Source organism: Peromyscus maniculatus, chromosome 19 (assembly GCF_049852395.1).
Source record: "Peromyscus maniculatus bairdii isolate BWxNUB_F1_BW_parent chromosome 19, HU_Pman_BW_mat_3.1, whole genome shotgun sequence".
NCBI lineage: Eukaryota > Metazoa > Chordata > Mammalia > Rodentia > Cricetidae > Peromyscus > Peromyscus maniculatus.
The window spans coordinates 66,385,009-66,404,463 of record NC_134870.1 but is presented as its reverse complement, the minus strand read 5'-3'; the positions used below and the strand labels follow the sequence as shown (position 1 = coordinate 66,404,463).

Here is a 19,455-nt window from a genome sequence, read left to right as displayed (position 1 = left end):
GGCTATGGTGGCTCATAGCTATTTCCCTATCCAGCCAAGAAGCAAAAGAGGGGTGCCAACTCATTATTTGCTTTCTCCTTTTCCTCTTTTATATCCCATGCTCAGCCAGGTGGTGGTGGTGCATGACTTTACTGCCAGTACATGGAAGGCAGAGGCAGGCAGATCTTTTGAGTTTGAGGCCAGCCTGGTCTATAGCCAGGACAGCCAGAGCTACACAGAGAAACTCTGTCTCAAAAAAAAAAAAAAAAAAGTGTGCCCTTCAATCCATGGAATGGCGCCACCCACATTCAGGCCAAGAACTGAGTTAATCCTCTCCAGTTAATCCAGGGTTCAGTTAATCCTATCCAGAAACACCTGAGCAGACATGCACAGGGGTTTGCCTCAATCTTCTATGTGATTCTAAGTCAAGCCAAATGGATACAGATAATGAACAATCAAGAACTGTTTGCATTGTGCTCTCGACTTGGTCCTGTCCTCGCGTAAGGACTCTTGTGGAGCTGCAGGCTTTACACACAGACAAAAAGTGCTCCGTTACCATGAAGGAAAAGAACAGCTAGCGTAGCTTAGTTCCAGCCCCAAAGGAATGGCTTTTGAGCAAATAGATTTTGAAAATTAACTAGCAGATTCAAATCTTCAAAATGGAATTCGCATCTGCATATATACAGGTGCGTTCCCACTGGTATTAAAACAAAACTCCTCTGAACCAACACAAAGTTATTCCAGAAGTAATACTAAATACCACTGCAGCCTTGCAGGGATCAATACTTCCCAGTCATCAGATCGCCTTGGCTTTGAACTCATGGAAATGTCTACTTCGTTCACCTAGCTGACATTGTGCCAATGCCATGATTTTTGTGGCTGTTCTTCTTTCCCCTGTGTTAGAACGTCCAACTTACCCTGTTTGGATCAGAGTGGATTTTGTATGATAGCTGTCATTTTTTTTTTTTAATTTACTGAGGTTTGTGAATGAAGTCCTGTATATTGGTGAGAGCATGCATTTAAAGAAAAAGCCACACTCCCATTGTGTCTGTTATGGCCAGGCAGCTCACCGTGTTGTTCAAGTCTTAAGCGTCCTATCTGGTTGTTCTATCCATGAGAGATGGAAGGGTTGTTTGTTTGGTTGGTTGGTTGGTTGATGGTGCCGGAGATCAAATTCAGTACACACTGGGCAAACACTCCACCACTGAGCTATACCTAGATGATAGGGTACTAGGGCCTCTAGCTATTATCTAGGAACATTTATCTGTGTCCCAATTCTTTCAGTATTTGCTTCATATACATTGATGGTCTATTATTAGATACAATCACATATTTCTTTTGTAATATCCACTGATCTTCAAGATACATGTTTTCTTTTTCTTTTTTTCTTTTTGTTTTGGTTTTTCGAGACAGGCTTTCTTTGTGTAGTCCTGCCTGTCCTGGAACTCCCTCTATAGAACATGTTTTCTTTAGGAGGCAGAGATAGCAGAATTCAACGTTCAAAGCCAACTGTGGCTAGTGGCAAACACTGGTACCCCCAGCACTTGGGAGTTGGAGGAAGGAGAGGGAATTGGGAGTTCAAAGTCATTCTCAGCTAGCTACAAAGCCAGTTTAGGTTACTTAAGACCCTGTCTCTTAGCTGGACATGACTTTAATCCCAGCACTCGGGAGGCAGAGACAGGAGGATCTCTGAGTTCGAGGCCAGGGGCTACACAGAGAGAAGACTCTTTCTCCACAAAAGAAAACAAACAAGGGGGCTGGAGAGATGGCTCAGAGGTTAAGAGCACTGACTGCTCTTCCAGAGGTCCTGAGTTCAATTCCCAGCAACCACATGGTGGCTCACAACCATTTGTAATGAGATCTGGTGCCCTCTTCTGGCCTGCAGTCATATATGTTGTATACATAATAAATAAATAAATCTTTAAAAAAAAAAAAGAAAACAAACAAAACCAAAACCCAACCACAAGATCCAAAAGCTTTGCTTATTCTCCTGTGCCTTGGAAACATATCACCTGCTCAAAGTAAGTGCGTTCTAATTTTCTACTGTGCAAGCAACACCGAGACTGTCCCCAGATGTCTTCCTGTTCTTTCCTGTTGTTGTGTCACAACTCGGACAAAAATAACTTAGAGGAAACTTGGAATGCCCAGAGGCAGTGGCAGCTGGGTCTGGTTGGAACACATCTATAACCCTAGCTTGGCCAGAATGTGCAATGTTCTAGGTGCAATCTGGAGGACTGCAAAAACAAACAAACCCAACAACTACAAGCTGGGCATCATTTTCAAATGTCCAGCTCGTGGCTGGAGAGATGGTTCAGTGGATAAGAGCACTGGCTGCTCTTCCGGCGGACCTGGGTTCAATTCCCAGCACCCACATGGTGGCTCACAACTGTCTGTAACTCCAGTTCTAGGGGATCTGACACCCTCACACCAATGCACATAAAATGAAATAAATGACCAGCTGTATTGATTCATATAATAGTCATGAGAACATTTCAGAATAGGTATGTTATAATTTCAATGTATGTGTCCCTCCAAAATGTGCCTGTTAGAACTTAAATCCCAGGGTGATGATATTTAGAGAGGATGCCTTCCGGATGACAATCTCTAACTCTTTTTACAAACAAATCATCTAGGTAAAGATTTGAAAAAATAGGACTGCATGGGTGTGGAGTGATCAGATCTAGTTACTTGGGACCTTGAGCCAAAGTCGGTAAAAATTTATTTCAATCACCTTAGATCATGCTTTATTTTAAAGTTTAACTTTTATGTGTATGGGTGTTTTGCCTGCATGTATGTCTGTGCACCACTTGTCTGGTGCCCGAGAAGACCAAAAAAGGGCATCAGATCCCCAGGAACTGGAGTTAACAGATGATTATGGGCCACACGTAGGTGCTAGGAATTAAACCTAGGTCTCTGGAAGAGTAGCCGATGCTCTTAAGTGCTGAGACATCTCTCCAGTCATGTTTCACAGAAGGATTTAATTGCTCAATAACGATGATGCTAGTCTTACTCAGCAAAATGAATGTCCCAGAAGCCAGCAGCATTATGCCCTATGTGTATTGTTCTGTTTTTTTTTTTTTTTTTTTTAACTTTTTGTGTGTGGAGCAGTGGGGTGTGACTTCCTGGAGGACACCTTACCCCAGAGTCGCTAGATGTTTAAAAAGGTCTGAAGCTGCCTTTCCAAGAACCACTAACATGTCACAGGAAGAGATGCCTGTGATTTGGTGAGGTAGCACCTGGTCATTCCTAACTGAATTACAGTTGTTTCTACTCCCAAACCTTTAGCAATGTCTTACAAGGCACCATGGGAGGAGGAGGAGGACATAAAGACACCAGCCTGTGATAGACACAACCAACTGCCCTCAAGGGAACTGGGGCAAGGTCACCTAGATAAGCAGCCCTGGGAGGGCCTTACAGAGAACAGAGGCTGGAGAGGCTCTGCAGAGGAGGAAGGGAAGGACATGGGGCCCTAATACAGCTGGGAGAATCAAGCCCCCAAAGTGGACTGCTGCTATCAGTTATACAGCAACTGAAGCCAGCGGAGAAGCAAAGACCTACTGAAGGAAGAGGGGCCATGGCCAGCAGCCTGCAGGGACCACCTGAACTGAAACATTACACCAACAGTTGGCAGACAGACCTGATGAAATGTCTAAAAACTTTTGGTTGGCCCTCTCTTCTTTCCCACTCCACCAGATCTGACAGATTTTTCCTGATTAGTCCTGTTTGTGTGCTCTGTGTTCAAACAATCAGGGCCCAACTGGGCCTAACTGATACCAGCTGGTACCCTATAAATCTGGACTTTGGAGGTCTGCAGGGATGGATCAGCAGTTAAGAGCTCTGACTTACTCTTGCAGAGTACTGGGGTTCAATTCCAAGCACCCACATGGTGGCTCACAAACGTCTGTAACTCCAGTTCCAGGGGATCCAGTGTCCTTTTCTGGCCTTCTCAGGTACCAGGTATGCAAATGATACACAGACACACATGCAGACAAAACACTCATACACACTTAAAAATAAAAATGTTGGCCGGGCAGTGGTGGCGGCGTATGCCTTTAATCCCAGCACTCAGGAGGCAGAGCCAGGAGGATCTCTGTGAGTTTGAGGCCAGCCTAGGCTACCAAGTGAGTCCCAGGAAAGGCGCAAAGCTACACAGAGAAACCCTGTCTCGAAAAACCAAAAAATAAAATAAAATAAAATAAAAATGTCTACACCCCCACAACACTTGATCTTAAATTTGAACTCTTCTGGTGGGTTCTCAACGTGGTTCTAATTTGCATTTTCCTGATGAAACATGTCATTAATATTTGTGGGCCCATTTTCTTCTCTCATGAAGTATACTGTTTCTGTGGGTGCCTTCTCACACCATCCAGTTTAGAGTATGAAATGACTATGCTGAGTGGCTCCTTTTTTCCTTTTGTTTGAAACAGGGTCTCACTCTGTAACCAAGGATGACTTTGAACTCCCAGAGACACTCTGTAACCAAGGATGACAAAAAACTCTTGAGGCACCTGCCTCAAGATTCTAAGTGCATATACCAACACCCCTAAAAATGCCTTATATTTCAGAATTATAAACTATATCAAATTTAAAATCAGTTTAGCACAAGGGCACTGATAGAAACCATATAATTCAGAGCCATATTGTGTTCCTAAGTATGATATTATAGATAGATGATAATAGATGATACTAAGTAGCTAGATGATGCAGACAGATAATGATAAATGGTACTGGTTTTTCTATTTATTTGTGTGTATGAGTGCTTTGCCTGCGAGTATGCATGAGCACCACATGCATCCCTGATGTCCAAGGGATCTGAAGAGGGGATCAGGTCTATCTGAACTGGATTTGCTGATGGCTATGAGCCACCATGTGGGTGTTGGGAACCAAACTTAGGTCTTCTGCAAAAGCAACAAGTGTTCTTAACTGCTGAGCCCCAGCGGTACTGGTTTCATGAATAGTTCCATAACCAGGGGCTGGAAGCTGGCTCCTGGAACTCATACAGCTTTCTTGGGCAGACAAGCAAATAAAGGAACAGAGATGTGGAGGGCAGATGGAAGACATCCATCCAGCAAGCTCATCGATAGATTGGAAACCAGGCATAGTAGTGCAGGCCTTTAATTTCAGCACTCAAGAAGATAAAGCATGTGGATCTGTGAGTTTGATACCAGCCTGGTCCAGGCCAGCCAAGGCTAGAGAGACCTTGTCTCGGAAAAAAAAAAAAAAAAGAGGTTTGGAAGCATAGTTAGTATAGTAGAGCATGTATGCAGCATGCTTAGGGTCCTGGGTTTAATCTCTAGCATCAAATCCTCCAAAAAATGTATTTGAAGGATATATAAAAGTATAAAACAGCTAGAAGCAGGAGAGGACCCAGGTTCAAGTCCCAGCATCCACATGTCAGCTCACAACTCTAACTCCAGTCCCAGGGAATCCATCATCCTCTTCTGGGCTCTTCTGACACCAAAACCCATCTGGTCTACATACAGGTAGACAAAACACCTATTCACATAAAATAAAGGCAGATTTCAAATACAATAGGATGTCAGTCTAAAGTTTATAGCACAAAACTGATCAGGCATAGTATTTGGGAATATGAAAATAATACCAAAGGCGTGAGTAAAACCATTGGCGACTAAGGACATTATAAGTCACTTTACTTCAAGGCTGAAGAGATGGCTCAGTGGTTAAGAACATTTGCTGGGTCCAATTCCTAGCACCCACATGGTGGCTCACAACCATCCATAGGCACATAGAAGATGCACATACATGTACACAGGTAAAACACACACATAAAAATATAATAACCCGCTGGGCAGTGGTTGGTGAATGCCTTTAATCCCAGAACTTGGGAGTCAGAGGCAGGAGGATCTCTGTGAGTTCAAGGCCAGCCTGGGCTACAGAGTGAGTTCCAGGAAAGGTACAAAGCTATGGAGAGAAACCCAAAAAACCCCAAATATATATATATAAATTTTTTTTTTTTTCAAAGCAATGAGCTGGCCATGATGGCACACACATGCAATACAGCATCTGCATGCAGAGAGCATGGAGGTTCAAGGTCATCCTTGACTACATAGCTCAGCCTGGACTATCTGAGACCACTTCAAAAGAAGCTAATTTAAAAATGATGTGCAGGATGTGTGTGGTGGCACACACCTTTTAATCCCAGGACTTGGGAGGCAGACGCAGGAGGATCTCTGTACTGGTCTACATACTGAGCTCCAGGGCAGACAGGGCTACAAAGAAACCTAGTTTCAACCCCTCTGTCCCCCCCAAAACACCCTGATGTGCAACAAAAACAATGTGTATATTCAACATAAACATACATTTTAAACCAGGAATGGTAGTTTATGCCCATAATTGAAGCACGTGGGAGCCTAAACTAGGACCATGAATCATGGGCCAATCAGAGCTACATGATGAGACCCTGAGATAGGAAGAAGGGGGGGGGGCAGGTGTGATAGTACACACCTGTAACAATAGCACTTGGGAGGCAGCGACAGGAAGACCAGAAGTTCAAGGCCATCCTCTGCTACACAGTGAGTAGAGGGATGTACAGTGTTGTGGACTGTACCCAGGGCTTCAGGTTAAGCAAACACTTTGTCACTAGGCTACATCTCCAACCCCTTTTGCATTTTTAAGTTTGACACAAGATCTGGCTAAGTTAGACACAAAGTCACACTACAGCAATGGCCAGGCTTGAACTCAGAACCTCAGCCCCTCGGTAGCTGGGATCATAGCCTTCAGGCACAGGACTGGCTTTATCCCATCATCATTCAAGTGAAGCCCACAACCAGACCCCTAGCTGCTTTAGGCATAATCTGGCCAGTCAAATCCTTCCTGTGGAATTCACTCATTGTGGAATGTTGACTTCTGCCTAACTACTATCTAGATGACATCACAGGTCTAAGAGTCTGCTTTATTAGCCTGATCTTTTTTTAAAAATTACATTCAAATATGAAAAGACAAAAAGAAACAAAGAACAAGTTAAACTGAATGTTTAATGCATTTGTAGGAATAGAAGTACAGCAGAATTAGAATTTATGTGATTGACATTGATGTTGATGTTACATTTTTCAAAGAAGCTTCCCCTAGTTCCTTCTTTTCCAGTCAACCTGGAGCAATAACTGTTCCTAAGTATCAGCTCTCCATTGTGCTGGACAGTAATTACATCTTTCATACTTAATTCCATCGACTGTACTGTTTTACAGTAAGACTCATCCCACTCAAGTCACAAGAGCCCACAGGAAGCGAAAACAGAAGCCAAATTCATGCGAAACAATGCAAAAGCCCAAGGACTTCAAGTTCTGAGTGTCTGCTCACACAAACCTTCTATTTATTCATATCAGTAAAATGGAATAACAGAAATAAAAGCTACCTTAATGAAAAAGAAACTCAGGGGGAGGTCATTAAATATAACTACTTACACTTTTAATATAAATATCATGTACTTCCTGATCAGTATCAGATAGCTAGCTAAACTGTTTATCTAGAACCCTGGTCTCAGAGAAAAAAGGCAAGAGACAAAGAAGGTGCTTCATATTATCGGGTCCATTTGAAACCAGCCAAGGGCTTTCAGGAAAACCGCACTAGTCTTTCTTTTTATCAGAGACCTCTATTGGTTCTTTTGTGGGTAATCCAATGGCATCTGCACCCTAAAATGAAAAAAAAAAAATCAAGAATTATTATAACAAAAAGGCACTGATTTTAAGAGACAGACAACAAACTTCAGATGAAATGATTTTGTTTCCAGAATTATGTGGTTATTTAAATTGACACAACTGAACAGAGTCAATGCAATAGGCACCAATGTTGAAAACTGGAGTGGTCTGAACATTCACTTTCAAAACAGCCTTCACACTGGGCCTGGGGATGGAGCTCATGGTTGAGTGCTGACCTGGTGGGCTCCTGATCCTGGGTTCAATCCCCATTGCAGGTGGGGGAAAGTATGATCCTCAACCAAAGCCATAAGGCCAAAGGACAAACACATTAATCAGAAGCCTGGTTTAAAATCTTCTGGTTACTAAATTACTGAAATTGAGACAAACACATTAAAGCTACCAATTCTTTTTTGTTTGTTTTTCTTTTCCTCAACATTTATTTATTTTATTTATTTATTTATTTTTTTAAGCTACCAATTCTAAAAGCTCACTCTTCCAAATTCAAGGGCTTCCGGTTACCCGTACCACCCTCTCTCCTGTCTGCCTTGGGCATTTGGAGGGTCTTACCTTGCAGTCTACTTTGCCTGTATTTTTAGCACTGGATTCTTGTATAGCTTTTTTAGGCCATAGACGGCTGACCACCGGGGAAACCAGAGGGTATAAGTATGGCTCCAGGAACTTTTTGAAGATCCAGAGCAGCACTGGAATGACGATACAGGGAATGCACACCATTGTCCCGGGCTTGAGTTCCTAAACTGCTGACAGAAACGGGAAAATAGCTTATCACAGATTACCGATAGAAAGATTTTACGGCAAGTACTATTTCTACAGGGGGTAGAGGGTATGTATAAAAATATTTGCTCAGCCGGGCGGTGGTGGCGCACGCCTTTAATCCCAGCACTCGGGAGGCAGAGCCAGGCGGATCTCTGTGAGTTCGAGGCCAGCCTGGGCTACCAAGTGAGTTCCAGGAAAGGCGCAAAGCTACACAGAGAAACCCTGTCTCAAAAAAACCAAAAAAAAAAAAAAAAAAAAAAAAAAAAAAAAAAAATATTTGCTCAAAGCAAAGGTTTCTAAACCAAAATGCTGCTATCTGCAAGGTAAAGGAACAGGTAACACGAACAGTGAGATGCCGGCAGCTAACTCTTTCCCATCACTGTTGCTGTCTACGAGTTGGAGGCCAACCTAGGGAGTTGTTCCAGTTTCAGGACAGCCATGGTTACAGAGTGAGAAGGTATTTGTTTTTAGTGTTTTGGGTTTTTTTTTCCCCTAGAGGAAAAAATATTATTTATACTTAAATATAGGGTGCACTTAGTGTGGATTATATAAGGAACTGATAATTAACAATAAGTCAATGGGCCAGGTTGTGGTGGTGATACACTCCTTTAATCCCAGCATTCAGGAGGCAGAGGCAGGTGAATCTCTGTGAGTTTGAGGCCAGCCTGGTTCCAGGACAGCCAGGGCTACACAGAGAAACCCTGTCTCCAAAAAACAAAAAGCCCAAACAATAAGCCAATGGAACAGTACTAAAGACAAATCCTATAATATGAAACTCAAACTCTAGGCTTCCAAGTCAGCCTTTTCCAAGTCTCCCTTTATATGTGGGGGTGGGGGGTGGGGGGATGGCGGACAGCGTAGGTGAAGAGTGGGGGCCACTGCTGGGAATGGAACCCAGGACCTTGTGTATGACAGAAAGAACTCTGCCATCAACTTACAAACCTAGACCTGCTTTTCTATTTTTGAGAGTTGTCCAGGCTGTCCTGGAACTGGAACTCTTCTTGCCCAAGCCTCCCAAGCGCTAAATTACAGGTGCCACTAGGTAGATCAACTTTTAATTTATTTTGTTGTTTTAAGATTTACTTATCTATTTTATGCGTGTTGGTGTTTTGCTTGCATGTATGTCTGTGCATCATGAATATGCAGTGCCTGTGGGGTCCAGAAGTGAGCCACCATATGGGAGCCGGTATATGAACCTGGGTCTCTGGAAGAACAGCCCCTGCTCTTAACATTGAGTTTCCTGTATTCCTTTTTAGGGATAGATATAACTGAAGGTGTGTTGGGTAATAAGTAACATTTTATTCAGTATTGTGCTGGATAGTTTTTTGTGGGTTTTTTTTTTTTTTTTTTTTTTTTTTGTTGTTGTTGTTGTTGTTGTTTTTTGAGACAGGGTTTCTCTGTGTAGTTTTGGTGCCTGTCCTGGATCTCACTCTGTAAACCAGGCTGGCCTCGAACTCACAGAGATCCACCTGGCTCTGCCTCCTGAGTGCTGGGATTAAAGGCATGCGCCACCACCGCCCAGCCATGATGGATAGTTTTATGTCAACTTGACACAAACTAAGTCATCTAAAAGGAGAAACTTCAATGAAGAAAATGCCTCCAGTCAAGCATAGTGACCCATGCCTTTAATCCCAGCACTTGGGGAGGTAGAGGCAGATGGATCTTTGTGAGTTCAAGGCTAGCCTGGTCTATATATCTATATAGTGAGTTCCAGGATAGCCAATACTATGTAGAGAGACACTGTCTCAAAAAAAAGAAAAATAGAAATGAAAAAAAAAAAAAAAAGTCTCCATAAGATCAGGCTGTAGGCAAGCCTGTAGAGCATTTTCTTAATTAGTGATTGACAAGGCAGGGCCAAGCTCATTGTGGGTGGTGCCATCTGTGGGCTGGTGGTCCGGGGTTCTGAAAGCAAGTCAGCTGAGCAAGCCCTGGAAAGCTAACCAGTAAGCAGCACCCCTCCATGGCCTCTGCATCAGCTCCTGCCTCCAGGTTTCTGCCCAGTTTGAGATCCTGTCCTGACTTTCTTTGATGATGAACAGTGATGTGGAGGTGTAAATCGAATAAATCCTTTTCTCCCCAAGTTGCTTTGGTTATGGTATTTCATCACAGCAATAGTAATCCTAAAATAAGTATTATCAGGTAAGTAAATTGTCCATTTCTAAAAGTTAGTACTTCTAATATTCTTTTTCTTTTTTAGACAGAATCTCTCACCACATAGCCCTGGCTGGCTGGAACTCTATGTGGACCAGCCCTGCCTCTGCCTCTCCAGTTCAGGGGTTAAACCGAGCCAGCCCTTTTTAGAGTTCTTGATAACTAAAAATCATATTGACAAATCTGATTCTGAAAATCAATTATGTCTTAAAAGAGACAATACTTGTTCTATTAAATCAAAAGATCTCTTATTCTATTTCATTTCTGTTACTGTGACAAGTACCCGACAAAAAGCAACTTCAGAAAGAGAGGGTTTCATCTCACTGCAGTTCCAGGTGAGTCCGTTACTGTGGGAAAGCTGAGGGAGAAACTGAAAACATCACATCTACAATCAAGAGCTGCGAGAAAAACTACAAGGATCTCAGCTAGCTTTCTCCTCCTACACTGTTCAGGACTTCCTGCCTAAGGAATTGTGATGCCCACAATGGGCTAGGTCTTCCATATCCTTTAACAATCAAAATAATCACTTTCAGACATGTTCAGAGGCCAAATGATCTGGATCATTATTCATTAAAACTCTCTTCCCAGGTAATTCTAAGTTGTTTCAAGTTAGTAATTAAAACTAAGCATCACTACAGCCTTAAAAAGGAGTTTCAGAACCATACTCAAGATGCTAAATTTTCTAATTTTCAGAATACTATGTATTGATTGTTAAATGGATCAGCATCAGAAGTACACTTCAAACTACTCACAATACAGGGACACAGTGTTATGATTCTTTTGAATGCAATTCTGAAATGAATTACAAGCAAAAACTGTGAGCAAGTACAAATTTACACCAAGGAATGACCAGCTATTTTATAAAGGACTCAATCAATTCTAGTCAAAATAATTTAAGAATTTACCAAAGTAATCTCTAAAAATTTTAAGAGCATACTCTTTGATATAAAATAAAATAAAATAAAATAAAATAAAAAATTGCCTGGTGGTGGTGGCACACGCCTTTAATTCCAGCACTCGGGAGGCAGAGCCAGGCGGATCTCTGTGAGTTCGAGGTCAGTCTGGTCTACAGAGTGAGATCCAGGACAGGTACCAAAACAACACAGAGGAACCCTGTCTCGAAAAAACCAAAAAATAAATAATAAAATAAAAAAATCAGTCAATTAAGCTGGGGGTGTATTAAGCTCAGTGATAGGATGCTTGTCTAGCTCCTGCTAGACCTGTGGTTCTCAAGCAATGGGTCAAGTCTACCCCCACCCCACCCCCCACTCAGGGTCAACCGGCCCTATCACAGGTGTTGCCCATCAGATATTTACATTATGATTCCTAACAGTAGCAAAATTACAGTTACGAAGTAGCAATAAAATAACTTTGTGGTTAGGGTCACAACATGAGGAACTGCATTAAGAAGATTAAGAACCACTTGCTATATCCTCTGTTCACTTAGCACTTACAAAAACAGTTAATTAACAGAGATTCTTTTTCCGCATTTTTTTTTTCAGGAATCTTACTTTGGTCGCAGATGTTTAGAATCTGAGCTGGAGATGGCTCTAGGTCTTGCAGCCTTCTAAAGGCTCCCCCAGCAAAGCACTTTACAGACTGCAAGGGGAGGCTGCCTTGATCTGAGACCTGCATCACTTTCTAAAAGGTGCTTCTTGGAAAAAAATTACTGAACCAGACTGTGCCTTAATTCCCTCACGAGAAAAATGAAGACGACAATAGCACCCAGCTGACAAGAACGCAGTGTGCACTGGACAGTGTGACTGTAGTATAAAATAGAAATGTCACAAAACAAAATAAACCAGGCTTGTGATCTCAACTATTAGGGAGGCTCATGAAAAGAGCCGCATACATTGGCCTGGGCTACACATCGAGTTCAAGGCCTGCATCAATAATTTAGGAAGATTCTATCTCCAAATGAAAAAAAAAGTTTAGAGTTGAAGGGGCGGGGCGGGGCGGGGCGGGGGGGGGGGGGGAGGCAGGGCTGGGGATGTAGATTGGAAGAGCACTCACCAAAGTGGGAACCTGTGCACAACCAGAATTCCCAGCCAGGAATGGGTAGGTCATGCCTTTAATCCCAGCCCTTGGGAGGGGAAAAGGGGGATATACGTGTGAGTTTTAGGTCAGCAGGACTACATAGTGAGAGCGTGTCTTAAAACAGAACAAAATATCACTTTTTACCTTCCCCCCACCCCCCCCAAAAAAAAAAAACCCTGATAATTTTACAACTCCTTTTCAGGCCCCTGTCCTCCCCATCCATCTTTTTCATTCGTATTTTTTGAGTTCTACCTGTAGTTGGTGGTTTAAAAATTCCTACACATTATGCTCTAAATAAAACCCCAAGAAACGTGCCAATAACTACACCATATTATTTACTTATCAGACAAGGTCTCACCATGTAGCCTTGTCTGGCCTTGAACTTAAGAGATCCACTGGCTCTGCCTCTGTGTTGGGACAAAAGGTGTGCACCACCGCTCCCGACTTCCATATTATGGTTTTTATAAAAACTTTTTGGATCTCTTAAGTAGAAAGCTAACGGTGAGTGAAAGCTAATCGTGTTGTCTCTTAATCCCAGTAACTTCTTTTGGATAGGTGTTTTATTTCATACTGTAGAAAGTGCAGTGGTAATGTCTAGAAGATGGCAAGGTAGACTACTATTTTAACTACTCTCCAAGCTGCCAAAGAGAGCAAAATGGAATCTTCCACTCAACTTGGTCTAGGAGGACAATGGAAGTGAGAGGAAAGGGCTAGGGATCCCGAGAACAGCCTAAGGAGAGCTGTGAAGTCATCTCCCTTGAAGGAACCGCGAGGAACAGGGGAAATCAAAGACGGCGCTCAAAAAGTCGGGAGACAACGGGGCCAGCGGCGCAGAGAGACGGGGCACTCACCGTGCGGGTCCAAGGATGACGACCAAACCGCCGCCACGGAAGGGAGGGAGGAAGACACCGGGGTCGATGGACGAAGGCCGGTGCCGAGACCCGGGACGAGGGCAGGCTGCGGGCGCACCGCACAGCACCGTCCGGGACGCCGAGCTGCCGGACAGCGTCGCTGACCGAGACCCGATGCGCGAGCTCCAGCCCCACCAAAACCTCACTCACCGCCGAGACGCCCAGAGCAATGTCCGCACTTCCGGGAGGCTAGGCAGCTACCAGCCAATGGTATGTCGAGGAGCTGACAAAGGCGGATGCGTCAGACAGGGGACGCGCAGAACGTAACGGTGACGTGCACAGATCTCCGCGCCTCCCGTGTAGGGAAGGATGGCGCTGTGCGCAGAGCCTAGTTTCCCAGGCACCTGACAGGCTTCTGATCCAGGGGAAAATCCCGCTGGGCTGCAGGGGGCTCAGCAGCCACAGCCAAGGCCCTGGCACGATTGTTCTCAGGCTCAGACTTGCTAAACTGGTGTACCTTTTTGTTTCCACACATGAAACACTCAAGACTGGTCTTGAAATCACGACTCTTACGTCCCCCCAGAAGATGGGATTCTGAGCACCCCAGCGCCTGGGATTTACACACCTTTAATGGAGGAGGTAAATGTAGAGCTAACTAAAAACTACGAGTTGAATTGGTTCTACCACTCAACCCCTGAGCTGCAGACCACTTTACACTCTCAGCATAGTCTGTTGATAAGGTTGTGGATTTGGAACCCTTACACACAGCTGGGTGAGACATGAAGTCTCAGCCAGGCGGTGGTGGCACACTTAAATCCCAGCACCGGGGCAGGCAGAGGCAAGAGGATCTGATCTGTGAGGAAACCCTGTCTCCAAGCCTGTTTTGGCACTGTCAGACACAGTAACTGAATTTATCTTAACACTTGGGGATCCACCCAAGAGAAATTAAACTATTCCTACAGAGCCTTGTAGGTGAAATGTTCGCAGGAAGCAACAATAAAGAATTTATTGTTGCAGTAAAACATGCTTGGTGTCGTAACAGAAAAAGATCACATTTATATGCTGCGTCACATGGTATTCATAAAAAATGTGAGTCTTGAGTATCTCAACTCAGGTGGTCAGGCTTGGCAGCTTCACCTGAGCCATCCCTCCCAGCCCAGTTCTTTAACAAGTTACCCTGGAAAAATGCTTTCAGACCTTGGCAAGGGAATCCATACTAACTAGATTTAAATGAACAGTCCTAACAGGCAAATGTACACAGAAGATACCTTGGGGCACAGTACTTCACCACTTCCAAATTTCTCAGAGGATGCAGGACCTCCAAGTTTCTATTCCTAACAGTCTTAAGTCAAGCCCTAGCTACTTTGAAGCCAAAACAGGCTACCTTTAATTCCCTGTAATGCCAGTTTACAACTTTTTATTGGTTTTTCAAGACAGGGATTCTGTGTACCTTTGCACCTTTCCTAGAGCTTGCTTTGGAGACCAGGCTGGCCTCAAACTCAGAGATCCGCTTGCCTCTGCCTCCCGAGTGCTGGAATTAAAGTCGTGAGCCACCACTGCTCGTTTTTTTTTTTTAAAAAAAACATTTATTATGTATACAGTGTTGTCTACAGACCAGAAGAGGGCACCAGATCTCATTACAGATGGTTGTGAGCCACCATGTGGTTGCTGGGAATTGAACTTAGGACCTCAGGAAAAGCAGGCAGTGCTCTTAACTGCTGAGCCATATCTCCAGCCCAACTTTAGATTTCTAGTCTTCCATGTGTACATATTGTTTGGGTATCTGAGGAGGCAAGAAGGTATCAGAGGCTCTGGAGCTTGAGTAAGGGGTTATCTCGGTCCTCTGCAGTCTTAACTGCTGACCCTTCTCTCTAGCCTTAAAAAAATTTGGGCTTTTAAGTGTATGTACACCTGCTTGGGCTGCCCTCAGAGGCCAGGAACTGGCAGTAAAGTTTATCTCCAAGTCCCCGATGATAGAAAACTATTTGATATGGTCCTTCCCACCAAAATCAGTTAAGATGTTAAACATGTCTAAGAGGGGCATTAACACACATAACTCTAAAAAAAATTCTTAAAAATTATACAGCTTAACATTTGGGTATTGCCCTAACAAATCACTTATAAAATATTCTAAGCATATTATAGCTTAATTAGGGTCAGTGGTAAAGAATTCCTTCCCCCTAAAGGCAGATTTATTATATAACCAAGACCCTAGTCTTCTACACAACAGTTACCCAGTAAATGCAAATAAAACTAGACAGTCATTTTTCCATGTCTTAGATGTTTTCCAACAGTCTGTTCCACTGCTTCATCATTTTAATAAACCTTTCCAGCATGATAAACATCCCTCCCACCAGGGTGAAGTGACAGGCAATCAGATGACCAGAAGACCTTTACTTTTATCTGCATTTATTTTATGTGGAATTTATTCCCGTGCCATAAGTTTTTGTTTCTTCAGTTTCTTCTGAGATATCTGAAAATGCAAAGAAAGGGATCATTTAATTTTCTAGAACACATGTTAATTCTTGGAAGGACTTATATTCACACCTAAGGAAAGGCAGGAAGAGCCCACCTGGCAAAGAGTATAGAGCAAGCGGTTCTCAGATGGTGACCCCTTTAAACCCATTATGATATAAAAGCACATTTTATGTTGGGGTCAGACCGTTAAGGTTGAGAACCATTGCCAGCTAATCAAAAGAAATGGCAACATGTAAGTGCCAAAAGTCAAATTATTCAGTTGTAAGGGAGGTGTTCCAGTGCAAAGACTAATCTCAGTGCCACACTGAGTCACATTAAAGTGGGCGAAGGGCTGGTCAGTATGGGTTCTTTCCATGGTTATTATAAAGGTGTCTGTGCCCTAAGAGTCATCCCAGCACCCAATTATCTTTCTAGTAGGATACACCAGCAACTAAGAAACTCACCTTCTTCTTCTGCGCAACCTCCTCTTCTGGCTTTGGAACAATTTGTTCCTTTTCAGTGAGGATCATCTCAATGTGGCAGGGGGAGCTCATGTATGGGTTAATCCGCCCATGAGCTCTGTAAGTCCGCCGGCGCATCTTAGGTGCTTTGTTCACCTGGATGTGTTCAATGACTAGAGAATCCACATCTAAACCCTGGAAACGGGGACAAGAAAAATTAAACATCTGTTTTGAGAAAAACGCTTCTAACCTCTAACTTGTCTGACCTTAAATCATTTTGCTCCTCCTGTCTGACCTGTCTGAGTGCAGTGTCATACTTTGTGGTTTAGGTAGCTAATCCTATCTTAATGACATCACCTGTGAAAGGCAGGCCTTTTTAAGGCACCATCTAAGAAATTCAGCTACAATAAAACTCAGTGTATTAAATTCATGTTGCCTGTAAGCCTCAAGGTTGTTAGAGGAAAGAGATGGCTACAAGTGATGCATTAGCTATTGCCCAGCCCCCCTGCCCTCTTACAGTACTATTTCTATTTTAGAAGGCATATAACCTTACTGCAAAGAAAAGAAATCAAGTTTTCAAATACAAGAGTAATGGTTCTCCTACCCCTAGACATCCTAAACACCCAACACTCTACATTTCCCTTCACAACACTGTCAACAAACCACACCAAGGCTAGCACTATCCAAAAGGTGCATGGTGGCATAAGGTAAAACATGGTTTCTTGTGGGGTGCCTTGGACTATGGTGCCAATACCCTGACTGGCACTCATCCAAGCCACGGGAGATGTTCCTTTTGCAGAACTGGGGACAGAGGAGACCATTAGGTCACGGCATGCCATGCATCTCTCTGCTATGTAGACCAGGCTGACCCGAAACCCAAAATAATAAAAAGGTATGCACACCCATTCCCAGTACATGACAATCACCGAACAGGATACGTATCTGAGTAACTGTCTTAAGATACACACATGGACGGCAATGGCTCACGTACCTTCAGCTCAGCATTACTCTCTGCATTCTTAAGCATGTGCAGCAAAAACTCGGCACTCTTTTTAGGCCACCGGCCCTGTGTCCAGCCCCACTGTTTAGCCTGAAAGAAAAAGAGGAAGCAGTTTGTTACTTTCCTTGATAAATCAGCATTAGACCCAGTTATGAACTTAAAGTCCAGCACCAAGGTTGCTCAGAACATGTTTTATTTCACGGTTAATCCAAAGGTGTCCTAAGATCGTCATCACAGCAACCAGAGGGACAAAGGAGACTTTGGCCCCAGTGTCCCACCATCCCCCCTCAGAATGTCCAACAGTAAGATCTCTCACCTGGGCGCACCTACCGACGCCACCGTTATACCGCCGGAAAGGCACACATTGCTTCTTTAAAGTGACATCTTTCAGGTATTTGGTGGCTTTTCGGATATGCATACCCTTGATGGCCTGGGCAGTTTCACGGGTGTTCTGATACAAGCCAGAAAGTTTGGGTTAAGTGTTGAAGTATTCTATTTTAAGAATTGGGAGATGAATTCACAGTAAATTATCTAACCCCCCTTGTCCTGTAATTATATACCCGTATCCCACAATATTTGCAAGGTTTACTCAAGCATTCACACACCAATAACCAACTCGTTAAAAAAGCGGCTGCTCAGAATGTGTTTATTTTCACGGTAAATCCAAAGGTGTCCTAAGAAAGTCATCACCGCAGCTACCCTTTAGAGACACGCAGGAGGCAAATTAGAATTCTTTATCATGATCACGGCTTCCTTACCTTAAAGTGAACCCGAAGATTTGAACCTCTCGATTTGCATGCTACAAAAATGCAAAAGGAAAAAAAAGTCCATCTTTGCTGCATTATGCACACGCCAAACACAAAAACCCAACCAACCAACCCCCACCCGAAACAGAGTCAGGTCAGTCGCTTACATTTCGTAGGGTTCTCTGGGTCCAGCGAGTAGCGAACCATCTTCACGGGTCACCTGGGAGCACAACATTACCATCCGTCAGCTCATCACCAAAAAGCTCAAGCACGTGCTAAATACCTACCAACAGCTGCTCAGACAAGAGTCGTTTTCATGATCAATCCAAAGGTGTCCTAAGATATGACATCATCGCAGCCGTCTTTTCCTAGCCAGTTTTTTCCCTTCATGCCAGCCCTGCCTACCCACAGCTCGATTAATGAACGAGGGGCCCGAGGCCGTGGCCGTCCCTTGCGGAGCACGGCCGTTCTCACCTCCGCGCGGTGGCGGAATCCACGCACGATCGCCTAGGGACGCCTCCTCCTCCGCCCCGACCCCGCAGCCTCCCCGCACACCCGCGCCACGAGCCGCCCCAGGCACACCGCTGCGCCCCAGTGAATGACGCTTGCCCCCTGCGGCACTCACCGCCCGAGCGGGGCCGAGCGGAGCCGAGCGGAGCCTCGGGCGTCCCCGCTCTGCCCGGGTCACCCCCGCGCCCGCCCCGCGCGCGTCTCCGCGGCCTGCAGAGGCCTGCGCGGGCCGGGGCTCCGGCTCGGACGCGCCGCCGAGCCCCTCCGCGCAGGGCGCGGCAGCCCGGGGCGAGGACCCATGGTCCTCGGAGCTCAGACCCCCGGGGCCCGCGACGCCAGCAGCCCCCGAAGACGGGGGGACGGCGATGGCGGAGGATTCGGGCCCGAGAGCCCGGCGCCGGCGAACGCTCACCTGAGGCCGCGAACAGGAAGAGGAAGTGCTAGGGCTACTGGGAGAATTCATGAGACCTCGACCTCTCGCGAGACTTCCGGCCGAAGGCCCGAGATCCGAGGGGCGGGAGGGCGGGGAAGAAAGGGAGTGTGGATGTTTTTGTAGAATGTCAGACAAGAAAGGCAACTCTAGAGACGGTCTCAAAATTCCTTTTTTTTAAATTCCAGAAATAAAATGTATGGCTTTTAAGTATCAGTGAATACAAACAGGCCTGAAGCATAGGACACAGATTACTAGAAATGAACGGGAAATGGAGCCGTCTTCGTTGTTAGTGAGGATCCCAGGCCCCTGCCCGTACCCCTGCCTTGGCTATTCTGCAGCCATGACAGGCTGTGGAAAAGACCCACACAGCATGGTGTGCCCTTGAGCCCAGCTCTAGTTAC

At 44.6% G+C, this 19,455-nt stretch overlaps 2 protein-coding genes and 3 non-coding genes across 7 annotated transcripts; all 5 read right to left on the bottom strand.

Annotated features, from left to right (window-relative positions):
* Positions 1–6,955: 6,955 nt before the first annotated feature.
* C19H18orf32 (chromosome 19 C18orf32 homolog) lies at positions 6,956–13,659 on the bottom strand. 3 transcript variants are annotated; one of them, XM_076555507.1, is made up of 3 exons: positions 13,448–13,659; positions 8,202–8,392; positions 6,956–7,628 (listed from the first exon to the last, which is right to left on the bottom strand). In XM_076555507.1, the coding sequence occupies exons 2-3, from the start codon at positions 8,364–8,366 to the stop codon at positions 7,563–7,565; spliced, it is 231 nt and encodes a 76-aa protein (XP_076411622.1). In that variant the 5' UTR covers positions 8,367–8,392; positions 13,448–13,659; the 3' UTR covers positions 6,956–7,562. The 3 variants fall into 3 exon arrangements, with proteins under 3 accessions (XP_076411622.1, XP_076411621.1, XP_076411623.1); XM_076555506.1 differs by having other exon boundaries at positions 8,202–8,389; positions 13,448–13,656; XM_076555508.1 differs by lacking the exon at positions 13,448–13,659 and adding an exon at positions 12,573–12,642 and having other exon boundaries at positions 8,202–8,389.
* A 2,180-nt stretch (positions 13,660–15,839) lies between these two features.
* Rpl17 (ribosomal protein L17) lies at positions 15,840–19,058 on the bottom strand. Its single transcript, XM_015992662.3, has 7 exons — positions 19,034–19,058; positions 18,279–18,331; positions 18,124–18,164; positions 17,682–17,816; positions 17,357–17,455; positions 16,369–16,560; positions 15,840–15,920 (listed from the first exon to the last, which is right to left on the bottom strand). Exons 2-7 carry the CDS (start codon positions 18,316–18,318, stop codon positions 15,873–15,875), a joined length of 555 nt encoding a protein of 184 aa, XP_015848148.1. The 5' UTR covers positions 18,319–18,331; positions 19,034–19,058; the 3' UTR covers positions 15,840–15,872.
* Positions 17,541–17,605, bottom strand: LOC121824216 (small nucleolar RNA SNORD58). The gene has a single exon (XR_006066030.1). It is a non-coding gene; the product is annotated as a small nucleolar RNA SNORD58 (small nucleolar RNA).
* On the bottom strand, positions 17,996–18,060 carry LOC121824215 (small nucleolar RNA SNORD58). The gene has a single exon (XR_006066029.1). It is a non-coding gene; the product is annotated as a small nucleolar RNA SNORD58 (small nucleolar RNA).
* Positions 18,404–18,469, bottom strand: LOC121824217 (small nucleolar RNA SNORD58). Its single transcript, XR_006066031.1, has one exon. It is a non-coding gene; the product is annotated as a small nucleolar RNA SNORD58 (small nucleolar RNA).
* Positions 19,059–19,455: the final 397 nt, after the last annotated feature.

Coding starts and splice junctions, on each gene's coding strand:
- C19H18orf32 (XM_076555507.1), bottom strand. CDS start 8,366: ATGGTGTGCATTCCCTGTATCGTCATTCCAGTGCTGCTCTGGATCTTC. Junction 7,629..8,201: donor CAGGCAAAGTAGACTGCAAG/GTAAGACCCTCC, acceptor TTTTCATTTTAG/GGTGCAGATGCCATTGGATT.
- Rpl17 (XM_015992662.3), bottom strand. CDS start 18,318: ATGGTTCGCTACTCGCTGGACCCAGAGAACCCTACGAAAT. Junction 16,561..17,356: donor AGAGTAATGCTGAGCTGAAG/GTACGTGAGCCA, acceptor CCCCGTTTCCAG/GGTTTAGATGTGGATTCTCT. Junction 15,921..16,368: donor AGGTTGCGCAGAAGAAGAAG/GTGAGTTTCTTA, acceptor TTGCATTTTCAG/ATATCTCAGAAGAAACTGAA.